Source organism: Oryzias latipes, chromosome 22 (assembly GCF_053564925.1).
Source record: "Oryzias latipes strain Hd-rR chromosome 22, Olatipes_Hd-rR_3.1".
Lineage (NCBI taxonomy): Eukaryota > Metazoa > Chordata > Actinopteri > Beloniformes > Adrianichthyidae > Oryzias > Oryzias latipes.
In genome coordinates this window covers 6,000,312-6,022,963 of record NC_136258.1, presented here as the reverse complement: position 1 = coordinate 6,022,963, position 22,652 = coordinate 6,000,312, and the positions used below count along the sequence as shown (strand labels likewise).

The 22,652-nt window shown below is 44.3% G+C and overlaps 1 protein-coding gene and 1 long non-coding RNA gene across 2 annotated transcripts; one reads left to right on the top strand and one right to left on the bottom strand.

The window, feature by feature from the left end:
• Positions 1–2,589: 2,589 nt before the first annotated feature.
• nubpl (nucleotide binding protein-like) lies at positions 2,590–6,483 on the bottom strand. The gene is made up of 11 exons (XM_004082741.5): positions 6,303–6,483; positions 5,560–5,701; positions 5,248–5,282; positions 4,130–4,220; positions 4,018–4,057; positions 3,853–3,943; positions 3,688–3,781; positions 3,496–3,581; positions 3,299–3,419; positions 3,051–3,133; positions 2,590–2,976 (listed from the first exon to the last, which is right to left on the bottom strand). Exons 1-11 carry the CDS (start codon positions 6,429–6,431, stop codon positions 2,917–2,919), a joined length of 972 nt encoding a protein of 323 aa, XP_004082789.1. The 5' UTR covers positions 6,432–6,483; the 3' UTR covers positions 2,590–2,916.
• Positions 5,592–5,917, top strand: LOC110017506 (uncharacterized). Its single transcript, XR_002292925.3, has 2 exons — positions 5,592–5,731; positions 5,842–5,917. It is a non-coding gene; the product is annotated as an uncharacterized LOC110017506 (long non-coding RNA).
• Positions 6,484–22,652: the final 16,169 nt, after the last annotated feature.

Sequence of the window (22,652 nt, the reverse complement as noted above, 5' to 3'; positions counted from 1 at the left end):
AAAAAAAACTCACGAAAGATCCCTTCAATATTCAGTACTACAACAAAACAGGGGCAAAACCATTTCAAAATAAAAGCTGACTTGTTGCAGAGAAATGTTATAGGGAACAGTGTTCATCTTTACCAGGGCTCGGTTAGTCTCGTCCCAAACAGTCGAGATTTAAAAAGAGAAACAAACAGTTCATTAGAAACTAAATACCTTCTAAAAGAAAATAATCACTTAACAAGTTTATCTAAAAACCAGAAAGAACAAATAACTTTACTGGATAAGTTGCAAAGTGAATAAAATGAAAAAACAGAAAATCAGAGCAAATCTAAAGCTTTGGGACAACCGTTCACTTTACAAACCCAGTATTTTACAAAGTAAGGAAAAACAGGCTGAACTAAGAGACCCATCCTGAAGATCTGTTTCAGTTTAAAAATGCTATTATTTTTGTTGTATTTCTGCAGGAATATGATGAAAGTTAAAGAAAAAGAAACTTACAGAATCTATTTTAAACAACAGTTTGTTGTTGATGTTTGGGATAAAGATGGTCCTGATCGATCTTATGTGACGAGTCTGTTCTTGGGTTTTTGTCTTGTTCTTGAGTCTCAGCAGGTTCAGGTTCATCAAAATGATGAACCCTTGAGAAATTTATAAATATACATTTTGGATACATTTTGTTTTGTGAAAACTTCGCTGTTTGTTTGTTGTATTGTCAAAAACAATTGAAGATTAACCAGCGTTTTACTCCCGTTGCTGCAGTGTTTGCCTTTGTTACGTCTTGTTACGTCATCCCGTCATTCTGCTCACCTGGCAGGTGTGGCCAATGATCTTAATCAGCAGATCTTAATCTGATCTTAATCAATGACAGCGGCTTAAAGGAGGACGGAGTCAGAATGGCAGACAGCGGCGGCGGCTCAGTACGTCCAGGTAGGACGACCCGCGCGCCGGCTGGTCGGAGCACCACCAGGGCAGGTGTGCAGGGCAGGTGTGCAGGGCAGGAGGCTGAGGAGCAGGAGGCTGAGGAGCAGGAGGCTGAGGAGCAGGAGGCTGAGGAGCAGGAGGCTGAGGAGCAGGAGGCTGAGGAGCAGGAGGCTGGGGAGCAGGAGGCTGGGGAGCAGGAGGCTGGGGAGCAGGAGGCTGGGGAGCAGGAGGCTGGGGAGCAGTTGGGTTTTGAGTTGGAACTGTGCTTGTTGGCTTGTTTCTCTTTTCTCCCACTTGGTCCTCAGCAGTCTTATCCTGCTGGGCTTCTATATTTTAGTTTGGGGTTGGACCTTGGTGGTCTTTATTTGTTCCTTTATATTATTATTATGACTTATTTTATGTTTGGCCAAGGTTCCAATCCTTCTGTTTTGTCTTTTGTTGGCACCAGCACAGTCATTGTTTCAATTTGCTTTAGTGGGCACAGGTTCATCCATCCAATAACTGCTCATTCCTGGTACTGGAGTTCTACCACCCTGCCTGTTTTCCAGCTCTCCCTGCACTGCTTGCTGCTGATTACCTGGACCAGGTGTGTTTATTCAATCAGATCTGGAGACATCTGATCGAGCTAATCAGCAGCTAGCAGAACTTGGAGATCTGGAAAACAGTCAGGGTGGTAGATCTCGAGGACCAGGAATGAACAGCCCTGCAATAAACTGTGTTAACTTCTTGGTGTCCAGTTCTCATGTAACAGCCCCTTTATTTTATTTTATTTTATTCTGTTCCAAGTTATTCCCAACACTGATTAGAACAAACTGATTCTAACCTGCTTCTTTAGATCATGCATTCTTTAGAGCAGTGTTTTAGTCATAGTCTGTAGATCAAAACAGACTATGAGTTTCTGCTTTTTTTTTTTTTTTTTGGGATGCTGGTGTGCCGCTGGATTTTTGTCAAGGTTAAAGTGTGCCGTGGCTCAAAAAAGGTTGAAAAACACTGCTTTAGAGAGACCAGATTTGTTTTTTTAATTACCACTGGTACAGCATTCCTTTCTACAGATGCTTCCAGTGCTCCTACGCCATCAAGGCGAGCAGCAGGACCGCCACTGTAGCGGGAAGGATTTTGTTCAGATATATTCCTTGTGCTTGGAATCCTTCTGTATTTTTTTTTTTTCCATTTTAGTTATTAATAAGACGACTAGTCTCATAAATAGTCATGGGGGTGGAGGTTGAAGTTGGAGTCTGACTGTGAAAAGTCTTTTCCTGAATTCTTTGTTCAATTTCCATCTTTCAAAGTTGAAGATGATCATCAAAGACCCTTCTCATCTTTTTAAGTGGGACAATTTGCAGAATCAGTATGACATACTTTTATCCCCAATGTCAATCACCAACCGGTTTGTTTGGTTACAGCCTGGAACACGCATTTCCTCTTTGCTGGAGAGCGACGATCCATCCCTGCATTTTATGCCTGGGACTCCCAAACAGAAGGCTTTGTGCTGTGTTCACACTGAACGCGATACACTCCTCAAATCTATGAGACGCCTGTCTTTCGAGGCGCTTCAGATTTGCTGCTCAACGCCTGTCCAAAAACGCGTTCATGAACCTCACGCTCCAGACGCGTGTGGGAGGAGCTACTGTCTATAGATATGGGATAGGAAATGGGTCCAAATGCTGGAGACCAGAGGCGGACTTGTAGAAAACAGAACTATTTAATAAATAAAAGCCATGGACTTAACCAGTTAACACAGGACATCCTGGAAAAAAAACAAAAAAACACTAAACTTTACAGCACCAGCAGCTCACCAGGAAAACAGAGCTCCTGTCACGACAAGACTTAAACTTGTTTCTAGAGGACATGAAATGAATACAAATGTTTGTGCTTATTTACTGATTAATTACATACATAAAGCTTCATTAAATATGATTCAGTGAGCCCGCGTGGTCAGATGGAGACGTCAAGAGTCTGGAGCGCCATGACAGCAGAGCGGTCTCTCTGGTGCGATCGTTTCTCGGTCCATCAGCTGACTTCCTGTAATCGCTGTAGAACGGCAGACGCCACCTTCCGGTACGCCTTGGCCTGCAAACAGAGCACACGTGGCTGTAAACGTCTGAGGATGGAGCGGCTGAAGCGGAGCAGAAACAGGCCAACACCTCGGAGCTGTCGGGAGCAGAGACCACCACCGGCTGGCCCACGTCCGACGTCTCTCTGATGCTCAGATGGAGAGGAATGTCACCTGATGGCACAAACACAGGCGTTCAGGCGGCCCAGATTGAGTTGGGACTTAATTTCAATAGAAAGGAAAATATCTCTTCTTTTTAAAGCTGTCAACAAAAGTTCTGACTGCATCAACGGCATAAAAAAGAGGGAGGAGCTCAGCGTGGAATGCAAGTCGTCTAACCCAGGAAGGCGACTCCCAGAGTTTCAGCGACGCGCCGGGCCCCCTCCGAGCCAAAGATGTGGGTCTGGTGGTTACAGTTGGGGCACTGGAAGACGCTCATGTTCTCCACCAGACCAAGAACCTGCAGGGACAAGATCACTGAGGGGTTTCTGCTGTCTCCTCCACAGTTGGCGTTCAGAAACAGAGAGAAGGGTTACCGGCACGTTCACTTTCTTGAACATCTCGGCTCCTCTGCGGGCGTCCAGCAGAGCGATGTCTTGTGGCGTGGACACGATGACGGCACCTGCACGGCGACATCACACAGCTGAGTGGATCCAAACTGCATCCTCACAGTGAAAGAAGACGTAACTTCCTTTGAGACAAGTCTGGTTCTCAGAGCAGTTCCTGACCTGCGATTGGAATGTTCTGGGTGATGGACAGCTGGACGTCACCTGTCCCAGGGGGCATGTCCACCACCAGGTAGTCCAGAGAACCCCAGTGCACCTTCAAGCACAACATCCCTGACATCAGAATGTAAAGGTTTCCCGCTGCAGTGGGAGCTGAAACACCCGCACCTGTCTGAGCAGCCGCTCTATAGCTGACATCACCATCAGCCCCCTCCACACAATCGGCGCCGTGTCCTCCACCAGGAAGCCCATCGACATGCTAGCAGAGAGGGGGCGGAGTCAGAGCTACATTTGCCAAAGAGACAGTGCCACCGACCGGGAGGATCAACTCACCACGGGACCCCATAGTTGGTCAGGGGGATCATTAGATTGTCTGAAGGACCAAACGGCTGAAGTCAGTTCAGCGGCAGAAGATGAAAGCAAACAGACGGACGGGTCTGCTTACTGTCAGTGAGCTGCGGGTTTCCTGTCAGGTTCATGAGTTTGGGGATGGACGGACCGTACACGTCTGCGTCCAACAGACCGACCGTCCTGGACTGAGAGATCAGCAGAGCTTGATGTAAGGGGGGGGGGGTCAGCCGGGAAAGAGCACTGACTGTAGATGAGAACTGGACTGAGAGAGGGTGACGTCATCCATGGAAAATGGTTCATTCCAGCTCCAACCCAATGAAGTCGCCATTTTTTTCACAATATGGACGCCACCATGTTGGAACCAGAAAACTTCAGTAAGCAATGTTTGTCCAAATGGGTCTGAGTTTACATTTCTGTCAACCGCTATCGCCAATCGGAATCGAGCTTGTTGGAAGTCTACGCCCCGCCCCTTCCACTTGAAAGCAGGCTACACCATATCTGTCAAACACTTTCTTACTGCCTACTTTCATTGAGGCATCTGGTCAGTTTGTAACTTGAAATACAGAAAAAACATGTAAAAAGACGATTATCAAGATGTTAAAAAAGGTATCAGAGCAGGAATGGTTACAAATACAATGACGGAACAGCTGTTTATTTCTCTATAAAATTATATGGGATTTTGCCTTCTAGAAGCCATTGAAACATTGGAGGGGAGGAGTCACTCAGTCCAGTTCTCATATACAGTCACTGGAATGGAGGCAAGGATATCTTAAGAGCAGTGTCTAAATCAATGTTTTTTCTTTAAGTATTCAGAAGTACAGTGGTCCCTCAGTATATCGTGGTCCATCTTTCGCGGTGTTGCTGTTTCAAGGATTTTTTTTTTTTTTTTTTTTTTACATGTAATTTTCCATGTTCATTTATTTTCACAGTACATCGTTTTCTGTGTTCTGATTGGCTGTTGACCTTGTCAGTCAAGCTCTGTCTCCTGTACAGAATGCGTTCATTTTGCCAGCGTTACATAAAACTTTGATCGTGATCAGATCCTTGTTTTCATTCTATAATCCTTATAGGTTTATTTTTCTATTTGCAGATTTAATCGATGGTGGGTTATTTTTAGAACATGGCTTCCGCGATAAATGAGGGATTACTGTAAACCTACACGATTCTACATCTTTCTATTATTTTTATTCAAGAATATAAATAAAATCTTACCGAATCATTAGCCATTATTGCAAGAGCCAAATTCACTGCAGGGAGAAACACAGAGACTTCACGTGTGAGCATCTTCACACCAACATGTTTCCTCTCCAACATTCACACCAACAACATGATGACACGTCTGATCCACCCATAAATGTTCCTTTAGAATCAGGGTTTGGTGCTCAGGGTCGCGTGTTCTACCCTCAGAGAAGAACTAAGTCCTCCTGTTACTTCAGCAGGATGATGTAGTGTTGCTGAAACATGTGAAGGTGACCGCTTCACTGCAGGAATCCTCCTTGTGTCTGGGAGGAGTTCCCTCAGTACCTGCAGTGGTGGACTTCCCCACGCCGCCTTTTCCTGAGGCAACAACGATGACCTGCTTGACTCCAGCGACTGGCTTCTGCTTGGGAAGACCTCTGGCCATCTGCTGCCTCTGCCTGTCCTGAAGCGCTCTGCTGTCGGACGACTTTGGTGACACCACGAACACCATGGAACGGTCAGAAACATGAGCAGAAAGCAGCGGACATCCTTTCATTCTCTGCAGTTTACCACTGAAACTGTTACAGCAGCCATGATGATTCAAAGCTGCATTTTCATGTGTTTTAGATGCAGAGAGTGGACATAAACAAGAACAGATTTACTGCTAAAAACCCTCATCTCTCTAATAAAAAGTTTAATCAACTCTTCAGAAAAGCATGCACATGTAAAAGCAGACTGGTGCTTGAACTGCTGCCGCTGCGGAAACATTTTAACCCATTAAAATGTTCAAAAATTTCTAAAAAAAAAAAAAAAAAGCAGCAGAGACAAACTTCCGGTTGAGCATTTCAAAATAATCTTTCATTTAAAAAAGTGCTTCTAAAACAACTGAACTATACGAATACACACGCCAAATATTATTTATTGAAGATATAATTTAAATAGACGGAACTGGGGTGAGATTTCTTTTTTGTTGATTTGTTTATTTGTTTTTGCGTGTCATAACAAAACGCACTTCCGTTAGCCAAATGCTACGACGACAAGCTAACACTAAACACTAATGTGGCGTAAAGAATCAGCTCAGATCTCACCTGATCCCGTTTCAGCTGCACGCAGCAAGACGTCGCAGCTTTTGTCTCTGCTCCTGCTCTGACAGCCGGGGGTCTACAGCTCAGGGTCTTCAGAAAATGAGACAGTTTGCTGTAAGTGAATCGAGTCATGTCGCACCGGAGCTGCTGCTCTCACAGACGCAGCGCATGCGCACTACACGAACTCTGAATTCTTCCCTTTGGGTGGAAGAAATGATTGTTTTCAATGAAAAAAATAATAAATGTTAATAAAACAAAAGTGATTAGGCATAGATAGCTTATATCATATTTTTGAATACATAGTTGGTACATAGTAAAAAAAAAATCATTTTAATTTACAAATGTCTGTTTGAATGAGATATAAATTGATTTAATGTAATTAAATATATATTTACATAAAAACTTTCCTGATTTGTATTTCGTTAAATCTTAAATTCTGGGGGGTTTTCTGCTTAGGTGCAACTTGTTCTACTTCTATTCTGATTGAACTAATAAGGTGATTGTTTGCAAGTGGGCGGTGCAAAAGAAATCTATTTTATGGTGGGGTTATGGTATAGGCAGGCATCTGTTATGGGCGAAGAACACAGGTGCATTTCATTGATGGCATTTTGAATGCACAGAGATACGGTGACGAGATCCTGGGGCCCATTGTTGTGCCGAACATCCAACAACAGCACCTCATGTAGCAGCATGATAATGCACGGCCTTCATGGATCTGTACACAATTCTTGCAAGCTGAAAACATCCCAGTTCTTGCATGGCCAGCATACTCACCGGACATGTCACCCATTGAGCATGTTTGGGATGCTCTGGATCGGCGTATACGACAGCGTGTTCCAGTTCCTGCCAATATCCAGCAACGTTGCACAGCCATTGAAGAAGAGTGGACCACCATTCCACAATAGACAACCTGATCAACTCTATGCGAAGGAGATGTGTCGCACTTCAAGGTGCAAATGGTGGTCACACCAGATACTGACTGGTTGTCTGAGTCCCCTGACCCCCTCAATAAAACAAAACTGCAGATTTCCGAGTGGCCTTTTTTGTGGCCAGTCTAAGGCACACCTGTGCAATAATCATGCTGTCTAATCAGCATCTTGAAATGGCACCCCTGCGAGGTGGGATGGATTGTCTTGGCAAAGGAGAAGTGCTCACTGTCACAGATTTAGACAGATTTGTGAACAATATTTCAGAAAACTGGTTATGTTGTGTATGTGGAAAATGTTTCACATCTTTGAGTTCATACCTTAAAAAATGGGAGCAATAACAAAAGTGTTGCGTTTATATTTTTGTTCAGTGTAATTTTGAAATGACTTTTTAATGGCATAGGTTGATTCGAACAACAAGAAAGCAATCGATTCATCAATCGCATATTACGCACCCTATATAAAGCAATGATTTGATACAATCCTTCAACATTTCAGTCTTCTGCAGCCATTCTGACTGTGAGGAAACTGTGTTCATTAATGAATTTACCGAACCTGGTTTTAAAACAAACTGTTGATTCAGGATCACATCTTTTGAAAAACTGTAAACACTAGACTGAGATGATCCAGAACTGATCCCCTCCAACAACTGCAGATGGGATCCACCATCAAAAAACCCGCTTCTCAATGTCTTCAAATGACTCCTGTTGAAAGAGGTTTTAAAAGTTCTGCTTTTTCAGTGTTTGTCTCTCAGAAGGAAATGGAATCCTGTCAGGTTATTTGGAGGACTGCCAATAAAAGCAAACCCAAGAGGGAAGGAAAATAGTCAATTTATTTTGTCTCAGTCCTGGTTTGGAGCATCCAGATCTGAAGGAGCATGAAAACCTCCCGTCAGCGCAGGGAGCAGGACTTGGTGTCACAACTGAGCTAGGAGAGGAAGTCGGCAGACAGAGCGGGGTGGGGGAGCGAGCCTTGGTGCTGATGATGGTCGGGAAACATCGGAAAAGCCTCGGAAGAGGATCTCCACTTTATAAAGTCAATAGGGGACTCTTAGCTTTCGGGTGGAATCCAGGAGGAGGAGGAAGTTGAGGCGAAGCGAGGCGATGGCTGAGGAGACGAGAACTTGACTATCCATGGAGATGTGCGCAGAAAGTTAGCCGGATGGCTGGAAACGTTCCATTGATGTTCCGTCAATGAGTCTGGCACAGGAGCGAACTTATGAAGGGGCAAGACCAGGTGTGTGTCATACAGCGTGATTGCTCCAATCGGAAGCCTGGCCAAACAAGGTGAGTGTTGCAGCACACATGACAAATCCTTTCATTTTAGTGTAACTTCTTCTTAAGCTATAGTTTCTCAAACATGTCTGCTCTTCTTCTAATCTGCTGAAGATCTCAGCAGAAGTGATGAGAAACCGTAGACCAGCATTAAAGACCAATTTTAAGGTAGAAAATTACAGTCAAGAGTCTTGAACATTAAATAATCCAGTTGAACTACTTTTTCCTCAGAGTCATAACAGAACTTCTCTGCAGGAGAGAGGCCTGATGGGAGAAGGAGGCAACAGGTCAGTTTTTGCCGGCTATCGGGTTGCTGATCATTTTCCAGTAGGTGTAACGTAGAGCTCGATGGAGCAGACAAGGAGGGAAATGCTTGCCAAAGCTTTGTTTGTGTCTCACAGTTTGCAATCAAATGCGGTCCTACAAAGAAAGCTGTTCAGACAGCTGGTAGGTTCCGCTGCAGTCACTGCTGCTCCCCTGAAGTCTTACCTGTGCAGCTTCTCGCACCTTTTTTACACCATCCCGGCATTTTGCAGGTCGACAATGAGAAGCAGATCCCCAAAGAAGTCGTCGTCATGGAGAAAGCGGCTGATGGAGGAGTGGAAACCACAGCCACCGTGTCTCTGCTGGACTTGTATGACATGGAAAAGCCACTCATGTTATTAATGGAGGGACCAACGCCGGCTGAGTTCCTGTCTGACGACAGGACAAAGAAACTGAGGATGGATGAGGCCAAAGAGACCAAAGTAGGCTGGTTCATTGTTCTTTAACCCAAACCCTAACCCCAACCCTAACCCTTGTTCTTTGGTCTCTGTTTTCTCTCTCTTCCTCTGAGGAGGACTTCCATGTGTTTTCTTTCTGAGAAGATTCTGTGTCTTCCGTCTTCCTCAGATCTTTCTGAAGCAGCTTGTCCAAGCTGCTAAAGAGTTGGAGAAAAGGAACCTCTTTCACCAGGACATCAAGATGGAGTACATCTTGATTGAGACCGGCTCTGAGATCCTGCATGTTGGCCTCGTTGATTTTGGAATCAGTTTCCCAGAGAGGGATCCTGGTCCTATTCAGCCGGGCCGCAAGTTGGAATGGTGATGTTCAAACTTTTCCATGGACAGCCATTCCAAACAAGTCCATTTCTTTAGAAGAGATTGGAAACAAGCCAGGAGCTGTCTAGAGGTAAGAAAACATTCTCCACTTGGCTGAATGGAAGGTTCCCTGCATCTGTCAGCTTCATCCCTTTTCTCTGCTCTTTCACAGATTGCATGAACTTAATGGAAAAGGGTTTGACTCCAAGCCCACACTGCAGGCCCACATTGGAGGAGCTTCTTCTTCATCCATGGCCTAGAGGAGGACAGGATCCAGTTGTGAAGAAAGTGAAATTCCTGAGAAAGCTCCACTGTGAAAGGAAGGACAGATACTGTGAAGACTTGTTCTTCTCCGTAGACTTAACGTTTCTGCAAATGCAACCCTTGGATACACACATGCATTTTGCAACTATGCATCCATTTTGCTGTTTGTTTCTTTCCAACAACATATTCTGTTTTCAGTTCCACTGGTTTTACTTTCAACGCTGAAACTTAACTTCAGATTGTTTCTATTTCAGCCACGTTACCTGCTTGACATCAAGCATGCAAAATGAGAATTTTCTATTACATCCGCTATATGTGCCATAGCGCAGGCAACTTACTACAAACATGTTTGAAATGAATTTCAATAACAAGTAGTACTCAGTAGGCTGTTAGAAGTTAGAAGCTGTGGAAAGTATGGTGAACTGGGGTTCTGTCCTCTATTCTCGTCTACTTCTACTCTCTTACCTTCTTTCCTGTATTCTTGATCATTCATTTATCATTTAGTTCTCCATGCCTCTGGTTGGTGCAGTGTGATTTATATGTCGTCCCTTTTTGTGATTCAAGATTCCAATTGGCTCGTCTGTGCTCCTATACTTGACCGTGGACCTCACCTCTGGCTCGTCTTGCGCCCCAAGTTCCATCTGAATGAAGCCCATCTGCTACACTATTCAAACATGTAGTTGTAGCGTTAGATAAGCTAATTCTTCTTTAACAGTCCTGGTACATCGCCTGTCAGTCCTGGGAAAGGATCCCTCCTTCATATGGACATCCCTGAGGTTTCTTCTTTTTTTTAATCCCCAGAATGTTATGGTGCCTGTCAGTCTCCTCCCCCTCCCCCTCCTGCTCTGCTCCTGACTCCACCAGCTGGGACCAATTCACCTCATCACCTGCTCTGCTCTTAAGGAGTTCCAGTCCCATTAGCCTACGCCAGTTCGTTGCCCTTTATGGTGACTAAACCTGGTCTCAGGTCTAGCTCATGTTTCCATGTTTAAGTCTGGCCTTGTGTTTAACTTGCCTCTCCCTGTCTCAGGATTCCAGCCTCCAAGTGTCCCCTGTGTGGATGTCAGTCCGAGTCCTCCTACAGTCCGGTGGAAACCTCAAGCTCTGCCAAGCTGCGCTCTTACCTCCAGCCACGCCACTAGCCGCTGCCCTCCAAGCCACACCAACTTTCCTGGAAGGAAAAATTAAACTCTTTACTTACCGTTCAACTCCTTGTCCTCATTCTGGGTTTCAGCGTCTGGGTCTGTCAATCCTTCAAGTCATGACAGAACGAACTGGCTTAACTCCTGACCCAGCTGACCCAGAAGGACTCCGCCACGCAGTTAATTGGCAAGGAACCTTTCTGGAACTGCACTCCAACGCCATTTCTCGGATGTCTAAGATTCAAGAAGACCTACTTTCACAGCTCAATGGTATGACGCAAATATTAATGAATTTACTCGGACAAATGTTTAACTCTGTCGCCACAGCAACACTTCCTACTTCCGGCCAAACTTCCGCTCCCGTTCTGACCCCGGAAAATTTTCGCCTGCAACCAGAGCCATTCTACGGTGAAGTAGAAGCATGCAGCGGATTTCTCCTCCAATGTCAACTTCTGTTTCAACAAACTCCCAGGTACTACTATTCTGATCCCAGCAAAATCACCCTAATCGTCAACTCCCTGAGAAATAAAGCCCTGCAGTGGGCCCAAGCTTTTCTGGCGGTCAATCCCATTACTCACCTTCCGTTTGATCGTTTCATAAATGAGTTTCGTCTGGTGTTCGATCAGCCAAAAAAGCAGGAAGAAGCCACCAGAAAACTCCTCGCTCTCAGACAGCAGAATCGCTCGGTCAGCGACCATATCATCGACTTCAGAAACCTGGCGGTGGAAGCCGGCTGGTCTGATCCAGCGCTCCACGGCGTCTTCTATCAGTCGCTCAACGAAAACATAAAGGATCACTTATGCACGCAGCCAGAAACCCGTAACTTCGAAGAACTTGTCTCCGCAGCCCTGCGCTCCGACGCCCCCCTTCGGGAGCGTCAGCATGAAAAGCCCCCTCAGACACGTAAGACACCTAAGCCCATACTACCGGCTGCTGATGCTCTTTTCTTCCCCTCCTGTCCTCCAGAAAGATCACACAGCTCTCATGAGGGGCCCATGCAGATCGGCATCTCACGGATCTCCGCCGAGGAACGTAAAAGGCGCCGGGAGGAGGGTGCGTGTTTTTACTGCGGCCACCAGGGGCATCAGGTACATCAATGTGAGCTGCGTTTAAAACACCAGAACCCCCCACTAGAAGACAGGCCGCGGGTGGGTACCCCTATCGTCTCGACATACTCATTTACTCAAAAGACGCCACCCAACATGAAGGTCACGTTAGGTCTGTGCTACAGCGTTTGGCTGAGAACCACCTATTCGTCAAAGCAGAAAAATGCGCTTTTCACACTACCTCCGTTCCGTTTTTGGGCTACATCTTTGAAGCCGGCAGCATCCGGCCTGACCCGGCCAAGATAGAGGCCGTATCCCAGTGGGAACCTCCTACCACGCGCAAAAAGCTCCAACAATTTTTGGGCTTTGCCAACTTTTATAGGCGTTTCATTAGGAACTATAGCTCGATTGCTGCTCCGCTCACTCAACTCACGTCCACTGCCAAGCCATTCTCCTGGAATGACATTGCTCAATCTGCCTTCGACCACCTTAAAAAGCTGTTTGTCTCTGCCCCATCTTAATTCAGCCCGACCCCGACAGACAGTTTATTGTGGAGGTCGACGCCTCGGACTCTGGGGTTGGGCGGGTACTGTCCCAAAGGGAAGTGGGAACCAACAAACTTAAACCATGCGCCTTCTTTTCCAAGAAGCTTTCCCCGGCTGAAAGGAATTATGATGTGGGTAACCGCGAACTTCTTGCCATTAAACTGGCACTCGAAGAATGGCGTCATTGGCTGGAGGGAGCGACTCACCCCTTCATTGTGTGGACAGACCACAAAAACCTTGCATATCTCCGTACTGCCAAGAGGCTCAATTCCCATCAGGCACGCTGGTGCTTATTTTTTGACCGTTTTAACTTCACCATCACGTACCGTCCAGGATCTCGCAACACCAAGCCCGATGCCCTGTCACGAAAATTCTGCTCCACTGAATCCACCTCCGTCACCAGCATCCTGCCCCCCACCTGTGTGGTTGGAAACCTTACCTGGGACATAGAGGCCAGAGTCATACAGGCCCAAGGTGAGGAACCTAATCACCCTGTTCCTCCTGATGGCACCTTATTTGTTCCCAGTTCCCTAAGGTCCGACGTCATCACGTGGGCTCACACTTCACGCATCGCCTGCCATGGGGGGGTACATCGAACCATCAGTCTGATCCGTAGACGCTTTTTCTGGCCGACCATAAATAAGGACGTCAGGGAGTATGTGGCCGCATGTTCGATCTGCGCCCGTTCTAAATCGGCTCACACACCACCTTCAGGGCTTCTCCATCCTCTACCCACGCCCAGCCGTCCGTGGTCCCACATCGCGGTGGACTTCGTCACCGGTCTCCCTGACTCCCAAGGTCACACTGTCATTTTTACTGTGATCGACCGGTTCTCTAAATTCTGTCATTTCATCCCTCTCCGTCAGCTCCCCACAGCCACAGAAACAGCAGACATTCTGGTTCACCATGTTTTCAGGCATCATGGCATTCCATCGGACATCGTCTCGGACCGTGGACCTCAATTCGTCTCCCAGGTGTGGAAGGCCTTCTGTTCTGCCCTGGGAGCCACAGTCAGCCTCACGTCAGGTTACCACCCTCAGTCAAACGGCCAGGCAGAGCGTGCAAATCAGGAGCTGGAGGCATCCCTCCGTTGCATCACCGCCGATAACCCCGGTGACTGGTCTAGTTACCTAGTATGGGTCGAGTATGCCCACAATTCACATCCCTCTTCCGCCACAGGGATCTCCCCATTTGAAGCTTCCCTCGGGTTTTCACCACCACTGTTCCCGTCCCACGAACTCGACCTGGCTGTGCCCTCTGTGCAGGATCACCTCCAGCGCTGTCAGCAAGTGTGGCAACAGACCAAGGCAAGGCTCGTCCGCACCAAGGAGAACTACTGCCGGATGGCGAACCGACACAGGGTGGTGGGACCCGAGTACCAACCCGGACAAAAGCTATGGCTTTCGGCCAGGAACATTCCCATTCAGGCCACGTCTCGCAAGCTCGCCCCCAGGTACATCGGTCCGTACATCATTGATAAAGTCATTAACCCCTCATGTGTCCGCCTCAAACTCCCGGCCGCACTCAAAATTAACCCCTCGTTCCACATCTCTCAAATCGAGCCAGTCTCTGACAGCACCTTGTGCCCGCCTTCCACTTCCCCACCTCCCGCCCGTATCATTGACGGTGCTCCGGCTTACACGGTTAGCCGCATCCTGGATGTTCGGCGGCGGGGTCGCGGCCATCAGTTCCTCGTCGACTGGGAGGGGTACGGTCCTGAGGAGCGCTCCTGGGTCTCCCGCTCCCTCATCTTGGACCCCGCCCTCATCAAGGACTTCTACCGCGCCCACCCGGATCGCCGCCCTGGACCGCCTGGAGGCGGTCGTTGAGGGGGGGGTACTGTTATGGTGCCTGTCAGTCTCCTCCCCCTCCCCCTCCTGCTCTGCTCCTGACTCCACCAGCTGGGACCAATTCACCTCATCACCTGCTCTGCTCTTAAGGAGTTCCAGTCCCATTAGCCTACGCCAGTTCATTGCCCTTTATGGTGACTAAACCTGGTCTCAAGTCTAGCTCATGTTTCCATGTTTAAGTCTGGCCTTGTGTTTAACTTGCCTCTCCCTGTCTCAGGATTCCAGCCTCCAAGTGTCCCCTGTGTGGATGTCAGTCCGAGTCCTCCTACAGTCCGGTGGAAACCTCAAGCTCTGCCAAGCTGCGCTCTTACCTCCAGCCACGCCACTAGCCGCTGCCCTCCAAGCCACACCAACTTTCCTGGAAGGAAAAATTAAACTCTTTACTTACCGTTCACCTCCTTGTCCTCATTCTGGGTTTCAGCGTCTGGGTCTGTCAATCCTTCAAGTCATGACACAGAATAGTTTTTTTTTTTTTAAGGAGTTGTTACTTACCAAGGTGGAGGGTCTAAGGGCAGGGATGTCCAGTTTAGCAATCAGCTAATGTACTTTATAACTGTTTTTATGTTTTGTACAATTGTGAAACCCGTTAAGACAACTGTGTTGTAATATTGCGCTACATAGATTTGATTAAATTGAATGGAAAAATGAAGAACGCAAGGATTACTTAAGCATTACGTGTATCGCGCATGTATCACGAAAGACTGAAATTTCATATTTGTAAAATGTGTAAAATCTACGTAGTGGCTGTTTAACACGCCCTTTACATGAAAAATAATGTTGAAAAATCAAATAAGAACTTTAAATCAGTTTTAACTGGCATAAAGCAGCTTCAAGTTTGTACATATGAATATTTTACCAGCTAAAATTTACTGAAAAACTGGAGGGGGAAGAAGGGGAACCAAACTATTACGGGCAAATTCACCTCACTATGAAACCATACTGCACTCGATAAAAAAGAATAATAATAGAGCAAATTTGATCATTTATTAAACAAAAAGAAAGTGACTGTTCGCATGTAATTCTCTAAATACTTGGCCGCACGGCAGAGGATGTACGTTATGGTGAGGATTAGGTTAATCCGTGCGACCAAAAACAACGTTTAGCCTTGGCCGCACTTGAAACACGGGCAGATAATGCAGGAACTTGCGTCTTGTGCTGGACACGAGCCCTTGAGTAAAACTAGCCAACTCTTGACAGCGCCTTAAAGTTGTACATCACGGCAGAACGCCAGTGAATGAAAACTATTCAGAGAAACATTAAATATTTTAGTGCTTATTTTATCACACTGGCAAACTTACCAGTAAAGTCCAAAGAATGTCCCGTCTGTACTGGCGACTTCAAAACCTGTAGCTGCTCCTTTCAGAATACACGTTTGCATAATGATTTACAAAGCTAAAACACAATAAAACAATACCTGCCCTATGATCACATCCCAAAGAGTTGCTATTCCATTTTCAAAGTCTTTGCACCATGCTCTGTCTATTCCAGCTTGTTCCCTGCTCTCCCTCTCATAACACCAATAATGCCCCTCCAAACTCGCCATGATCCAAAGCATGGACAGCGCATGCACAGCCACAACTACAGTTCACCACAAGAGCTCAGCAATGAGACACAAAAATTAAAGATGCAGAACATTTACAAAATAGAAAGACTTTTTGTGACAGCTACATTTCACTTGGAAACTTCTAGAAGCTTCTTTGTGCCCCTGTGCACCGGGGCTGAGAGGCGTAACACGATTGGTCAATAGTTTAATACTGTTTCGTGGAACACAACCCATAAAATATAACACGAGTCGGCATGGAGATTACACACACACACACAAACAAAAGTGCAATGAAACAACACATTTGTTTTTAAGTAGCATGATCACTGCAGACAAAAACAGTCTGAAATGTTGGAAACGTATCCTGAAAAGCATGTTGGAGAAACAGCAGTGAGAGGTTTGAACAATGAAGTTACGTTCACAAGAATGACACGAGCTGAAAGCAGGCTTTTGAGTTGTGCGCTTGCACACTTCATCCTGGCTGTGGTCCAGTGAATGATGTCACAGCTTTGTGCATCATCTTAAACTGAGTATGAAAACATCACTGTGGGATGATGTCACAGATGACATCAGAATGAAAACATCACATGTAAATTGATGTCATCCGTGACATCATCCCATACTGTTTTAGAAGATGTATGATCTCATTTGATGTAAATGACATCAAATGAGATCAAATGACATGAATTTACATCACTACTGATTCTGAAAAAAGAGGTTAATATCCCCAGATATTTACAACTGAGCAACCCAGAAACTCAAGACGTTTTCAGACTTTGATAATAAAGTTTGGTAACTTTAAGCTAAGGAAAACATGTCAAGCGCAATGAATAAACAGACATCCTTTCCAGTGAAGACAGGCCATTATTTGGTGGGAAATGAAGGAATTTATAAAGTTGGTGAATTCCTGGGAGAGGGAGGTTTTGGAAAAGTGGCCAAGTGTACTAAACTGGGATGTCAGGAATTCTTTGCCATTAAAATCGTAGAACATGTTGAAAGTGGCAAGAAGGAATTTGAAGCGCTGGAAATAATCAAGGATCTGGATCCCGGGAAGGACAACTTGGTGATATTGTATGAATGCTTCCTGTTTAAAAATGTGATTTGCCTGGTGTACGAGATCCTGGGAGAAAGCTTGCTTGACCGCATGGGCAGACAAGACTTTGTACCGACACATCTGTGTAAATTGAGACCTGTTGCTCAGCAGATGTTTCAGGCTCTCAGTGCTCTCAAAAGCATCAGTGTTGCACACATGGACATAAAATTGGACAACATTATGTATGTCGACGAGGAATCTTCAAAGATAAAACTCATCGATTTTGGTTTAGCTATAAAAACCAAGGAAATGTTGACAGGATCCAACATCCAAGTTATCCCATTCAGAGCACCAGAGGTTATCCTGGGTCTCCCCATGGATGAAAGTGTTGATATGTGGGCCCTTGGAATTGTCTTTGCTACTATGTGCAGAGGAGATTTTCCCTTTCCGTGTGGTACAGAATACGAAACCATCAGAGGGTTGGTGCAGATATTTGGTTTTCCAGAGCAAGAACTTCTTACTGCAGGAATGTACACAGAGCATTTTTTCACTCTGGACGAAGGCAGCAGTAATCCCAGCTGGAGGCTGAAAACACCAGATGAATTCACCAGAACATCAGGGGAACAGCTGGAAAATGTGGATCATGTGGCAAATCTTGATGAAATGACTGAGATTCATCGAGAACAGTTTGAACTTTTCAATGATGACGACCACAGAGCCTTCAATGACCTTCTGAAGCGCATGCTGGAAGTCGATCCTATAAACAGAATCACGCCAAGTCAAGCCCTCGAACACGACTTCATAACCATGAGGCACCTTTCAGGAGAAAGTCAGGCCTCATATGCTGCCACAGCTAAAATTGTCATGAGAAAGACCCAGCTCAAAGTCATGGAAGTGGATCCACCAGCACCAGAACACTTTGGTCAGAGATCTGATTCTGAAAAAATTTCAAAAATGTCTGAAGATCTGCCAAATAACCAAGCTAAGGGGAAAATGTCAAGCACAATAAATAGACAGACGACATTTTTTCCTGTGAAGACAGGCCATTATTTGGTGGGAAATGAAGGAATTTATAAAGTTGGTGAATTCCTGGGAGAGGAGGGTTTTGGACAAGTGGCCAAGTGTACTAAAATGGGATGTCAGGAATTCTTTGCCATTAAAATCATAGATGATGTTGAAAGTGGCAAGAAGGAATTTGAAGCGCTGGAATTAATCAAAGATCTGGATCCCGTGAAGAACAACTTGGTGAAATTGTATGAATGCTTCCTGTTTGAAAATGTGATTTGCCTGGTGTACGAGATCCTGGGAGAAAGCTTGCTTGACCGCATGCGCAGACAAGACTTTGTACCGACACATCTGTGTAAATTGAGACCTGTTGCTCAGCAGATGTTTCAGGCTCTCAGTGCTCTCAAAAGCATCAGTGTTGCACACATGGACATAAAAGTGGACAACATTATGTATGTCGATGAGGAATCTTCAAAGATAAAACTCATCGATTTTGGTTTAGCTATAAAAACCAAGGAAATGTTGACAGGATCCAACATCCAAGTTATCCCATTCAGAGCACCAGAGGTTATCCTGGGTCTCCCCATGGATGAAAGTGTTGATATGTGGGCCCTTGGAATTGTCTTTGCTACTATGTGCAGAGGAGATTTTCCCTTTCCGTGTGGTACAGAATACGAAACCATCAGAGGTTTGGTGCAGACATTTGGTTTTCCAGAGCAAGAACTTCTTACTGCAGGAATGTACACAGAGCATTTTTTCACTCTGGACGAAGGCAGCAGTAATCCCAGCTGGAGGCTGAAAACACCAGATGAATTCACCAGAACATCAGGGGAACATGTGGGAAATGTGGATCATGTGGCAAATTTTGATGAAATGACTGAGATTCATCGAGAACAGTTTGAGCTTTTCGATGATGACGACCACAGAGCCTTCAATGACCTTCTGAAGCGCATGCTGGAAGTCGATCCTATAAACAGAATCACACCAAGTCAAGCCCTCGAACACGACTTCATAACCATGAGGCACCTTTCAGGGGAAAGTCAGGCCTCATACGCTGCCACAGCTAAAAATGTCATGAGAAAGACCCAGCTCAAAGTCATGGAAGTGGATCCTCCAGCACCTCTTGACCTGATTAGTTCAGAAGTGATAGAAAATGAAATCAGGGTTTAGTATTCTTAGCATAGTTTGAAAAAACTTCAAGTAGGACAAAAGTAATAAAAAAAACAGGGTTTAGTATTCTTAGCATCGTTTAAAAACTGAAAATTAGCACAAAAGTAATAAAAAAAACAAGGTTTAGTATTCTTAACACAGTTAAAAAACTTAAAAGTAGGACAAATGTAATACAGTAGACCAAAACAAAGTCAGGGTTTGGTAATGTGGGGGTGGGGGAGGGATGGTTGGTGGTTGTGGTGGGGCTAAATGTTTTGAAGGGAGGGGTACCAATGATCTCAGCTGCTTTTAGTGTTAAAGAAAAGGAAATGTGTACAGGTTTTCACTGGGAGCTCCAGTTTTTCCCATAATCTAACAGGAAGGAGTTGGGTTACAAAAAAAAAATCTAAATTCAAGTGAAAAATAGAATTCTTCAGCTTGTAAAAATTGGAATAATTGGAAAATTTAGAAAAATTCGAAAATTGATAAATGATCACTTGAAAACATTTTAAATCCTAACAAATGTAATTTTTCAATAAACTGGAATCTTTATTACAATTTTAAAGTAATAAATTATTTTCCACACATACATTATACAAACTAGAAGGAGCTGCATTTCCATAAGAAAATGCAGAGTTGATTGCTATTTTTGCTGAATAAAAAAATTAACTTAAAGGGTAATAATTGGCAAAAATAAAAAATGAAGAAATGATCAAAGTAGAGCATAAATAAACTGAAGATAGAACAATACCAAAAAAGATAACTTTGTTAAAAATGCGTGCGCCGGGTATCAAACCAGCGAGCTTCTGCACCACAGAAAGAAGCAAAGGTTTTCTGGGATTCCCCATAAATTTCAATGGAGGAAAGAATCCTGGAATATTTTGAAAAGTTCAAAGGTTTGAAGAACCAAAAGTCACAGCTGGAAAAAAGCTGAAGGAGCTGAACATTTTAATAGTTAAATGGTTTAGGAGTTAATAGTTAAACGCCAAAAAATGATAGAAGATACTTTAATAAAGAAATAAATCAAGAGAAACAGGACGACAATAGCAGTCAACCCATAATGATCTCAAATATTCTATTATGTAAAAAAACAATATTTATAATTCAAAGTAATAACCTTTTTAACAAGCAATATAATAAAAAGCAATACATATAATTTATTAAACAAAATAAACAGTATATAGAATTAAGCTACTCCATTTAGAAGAACACAATATAAATACAATCACAACAAACATTTATTAGACAAAATAACATAATATTTCAATAATACAATTATTCAAATATATGTATAATGTAATTTTCTAGACAAACAAAATATTAATGCAACCACAAAGAGGCACAATCAAGTGCCTTTCTGTGCTGGTCCCAAGTCCAGATAAATGCACAGGGTATTGTCATTTAATGTAAAAAGAAATCCAAAAATAATTATCATGCCAGTCATGAACAGACATTTTTTACAGGATCCATTATGACCCGGGTTATATGGAGCCCCAAATTTTTTATAATTAAAAAAATAAATATGACCTTTTACAATCACACTATCAACCTATAAATTTTGCATAAATATATAAAACGTTCATGACTGCACATGGTCATGTTTATTTTTTTAATTATGAACAATTTGGGCTCCATAGAGTTTGCTAGAAAGCTGGCAGATATGATGGAAAAAAGATTGCTGCATATTAAGAGATATTAAGCCATATCTTCTTCCTCATGCTCTGGAACAATTGATCCATGCTTTGATATTGTCCGGATATAACTCATGTTTTCTACAGAAAAAGTGTCTGGAAATGTCATTCTGTGTAGCCAAAATTATTCTGAATAGAATAAAAGCATCTGATGGCCTGGATTATGGCAAAATATGTTTCTACAGTGTTTTAAACATTGCATCTTTGTCATAATGTTGCGACAAATTCCAAGCAGTATTGGACATTTACAATTAACATGGTTGGGAGTGTTTTTATACACACCCTATCTTATCTCTTTTTTTTTCATAATAAATGTTTATTTGATTAATATAAGAATAATGTGTATTTTGTCCTTCAATCATTCATTTGACCTTTCAGTGTTTTAAACTTATTTTGGAATTTGTAATTGTACTGAAAACAAGCTTCTGGACCGAAACCACACAGAGCCTCATCCAGCCTCACAGTGCGCTTTGAGGCAGCTGGTCAGCTCTCATGGCCTGGTGGATGTATGGAGAAGGATGCATGCAGACTGTCGGCAATACACTTGGTCCCGCTTGTATGAGAGCAGGTTTACTCGCACCCGTCTTGATAGTTTTTATTGGTTTAAGCACCACTTTAATGTTTTTAAGACCTGTAATATATTTCCTGTTGCTTTTACTGACCATTCTCTTGTGATTTGTGTCTTTTATGTGAAGGATTTTACACCTAGAAGTGCATATTGGCATTTTAATTCTGTTTTAGCGTTTGATACTAGTTTTAGGGATGTTTTAGGTTTCTTTTGGACTCAGTTCCAACAAAGGAAACGTGATTTTAGCTTTCTTCGGCAATGGTGGGACCGTGGTAAGATTGAAATTAAGCTTTTGTGCCAGCATTACACTCTTAACTTTGATTGCGTGATTACTGTCGATTCAGTAAAGACTTGGAGGCTGAAATTGTGGGATTGGAGTCTTTAAGTGAGTCCACTCAAAATCGGGGGCATATTGAGCTCCTAAAATCAAAAAGGTTGACTTTCGAGTGCCTGCTGGAGTCTAAAGTTCAGGGGGCCTTGGTTCAGTCCCGGTTTCAGGATGTTTCTGAAATGGATCCTTCCTCTAGCTTCTTTTTTGGTCTGGAGAAGAAGCATGGACAGATGAAGGTGATGCACTCCTTGTTGTCCGACACCGGAGAGGAGCTGCTTGGACCGGACCAGATCAGACAGAGGGCTGTGGATTTTTTTTCCTCACTCTATACAAGTGAGTGTGATGGTGATGACAGCCTGATGGACCAGTTCTGCAGTGGACTGCCTCACGTCGCCGAGGAGATGAACTTTCAGTTGTACCGGCCTCTCCAGCTTCCTGAACTGTCAGCTGCCCTTCAGAGCATGAAGGGCCGGAAGGCTCCTGGGATCGATGGCCTCACTGTGGAGTTTTATAAAGCTTTCTGGGACATCCTTGCTCCTGACATTTTGGAGGTTTTCAATGACTGTTTGCTCTCTGGCTCTCTACCGACGTCCTGTCGCAGAGCTGTTGTTGCGCTCCTGCCAAAGAAAGGGAACCTCCAAGAAATTAAGAACTGGCGACCCGTTTCTCTGCTGTGCGTGGACTACAAAATTTTATCCAAGACCTTCTCCAATAGGCTGAGGGATGCTATGGAGCAGATCATCCACCGGGACCAGACCTACTGTGTCCGAGGTAGACTCATGGTCGGTAATGTCTTTTTAATTCGAGATGTTTTGGAGGTCTCTGAGCTTTTGGGCATACGAAAAGGTTGGATTCATCTTGACCAGGATAAGGTTTTTGACTGCGTTGAACACCGCTTCCTTTGGAA

Coding starts and splice junctions, on each gene's coding strand:
- nubpl (XM_004082741.5), bottom strand. CDS start 6,431: ATGACTCGATTCACTTACAGCAAACTGTCTCATTTTCTGAAGACCCTG. Junction 5,283..5,559: donor GGGGAAGTCCACCACTGCAG/GTACTGAGGGAA, acceptor TTCTCCCTGCAG/TGAATTTGGCTCTTGCAATA. Junction 4,221..5,247: donor CAATAATGGCTAATGATTCG/GTAAGATTTTAT, acceptor CTGATCTCTCAG/TCCAGGACGGTCGGTCTGTT.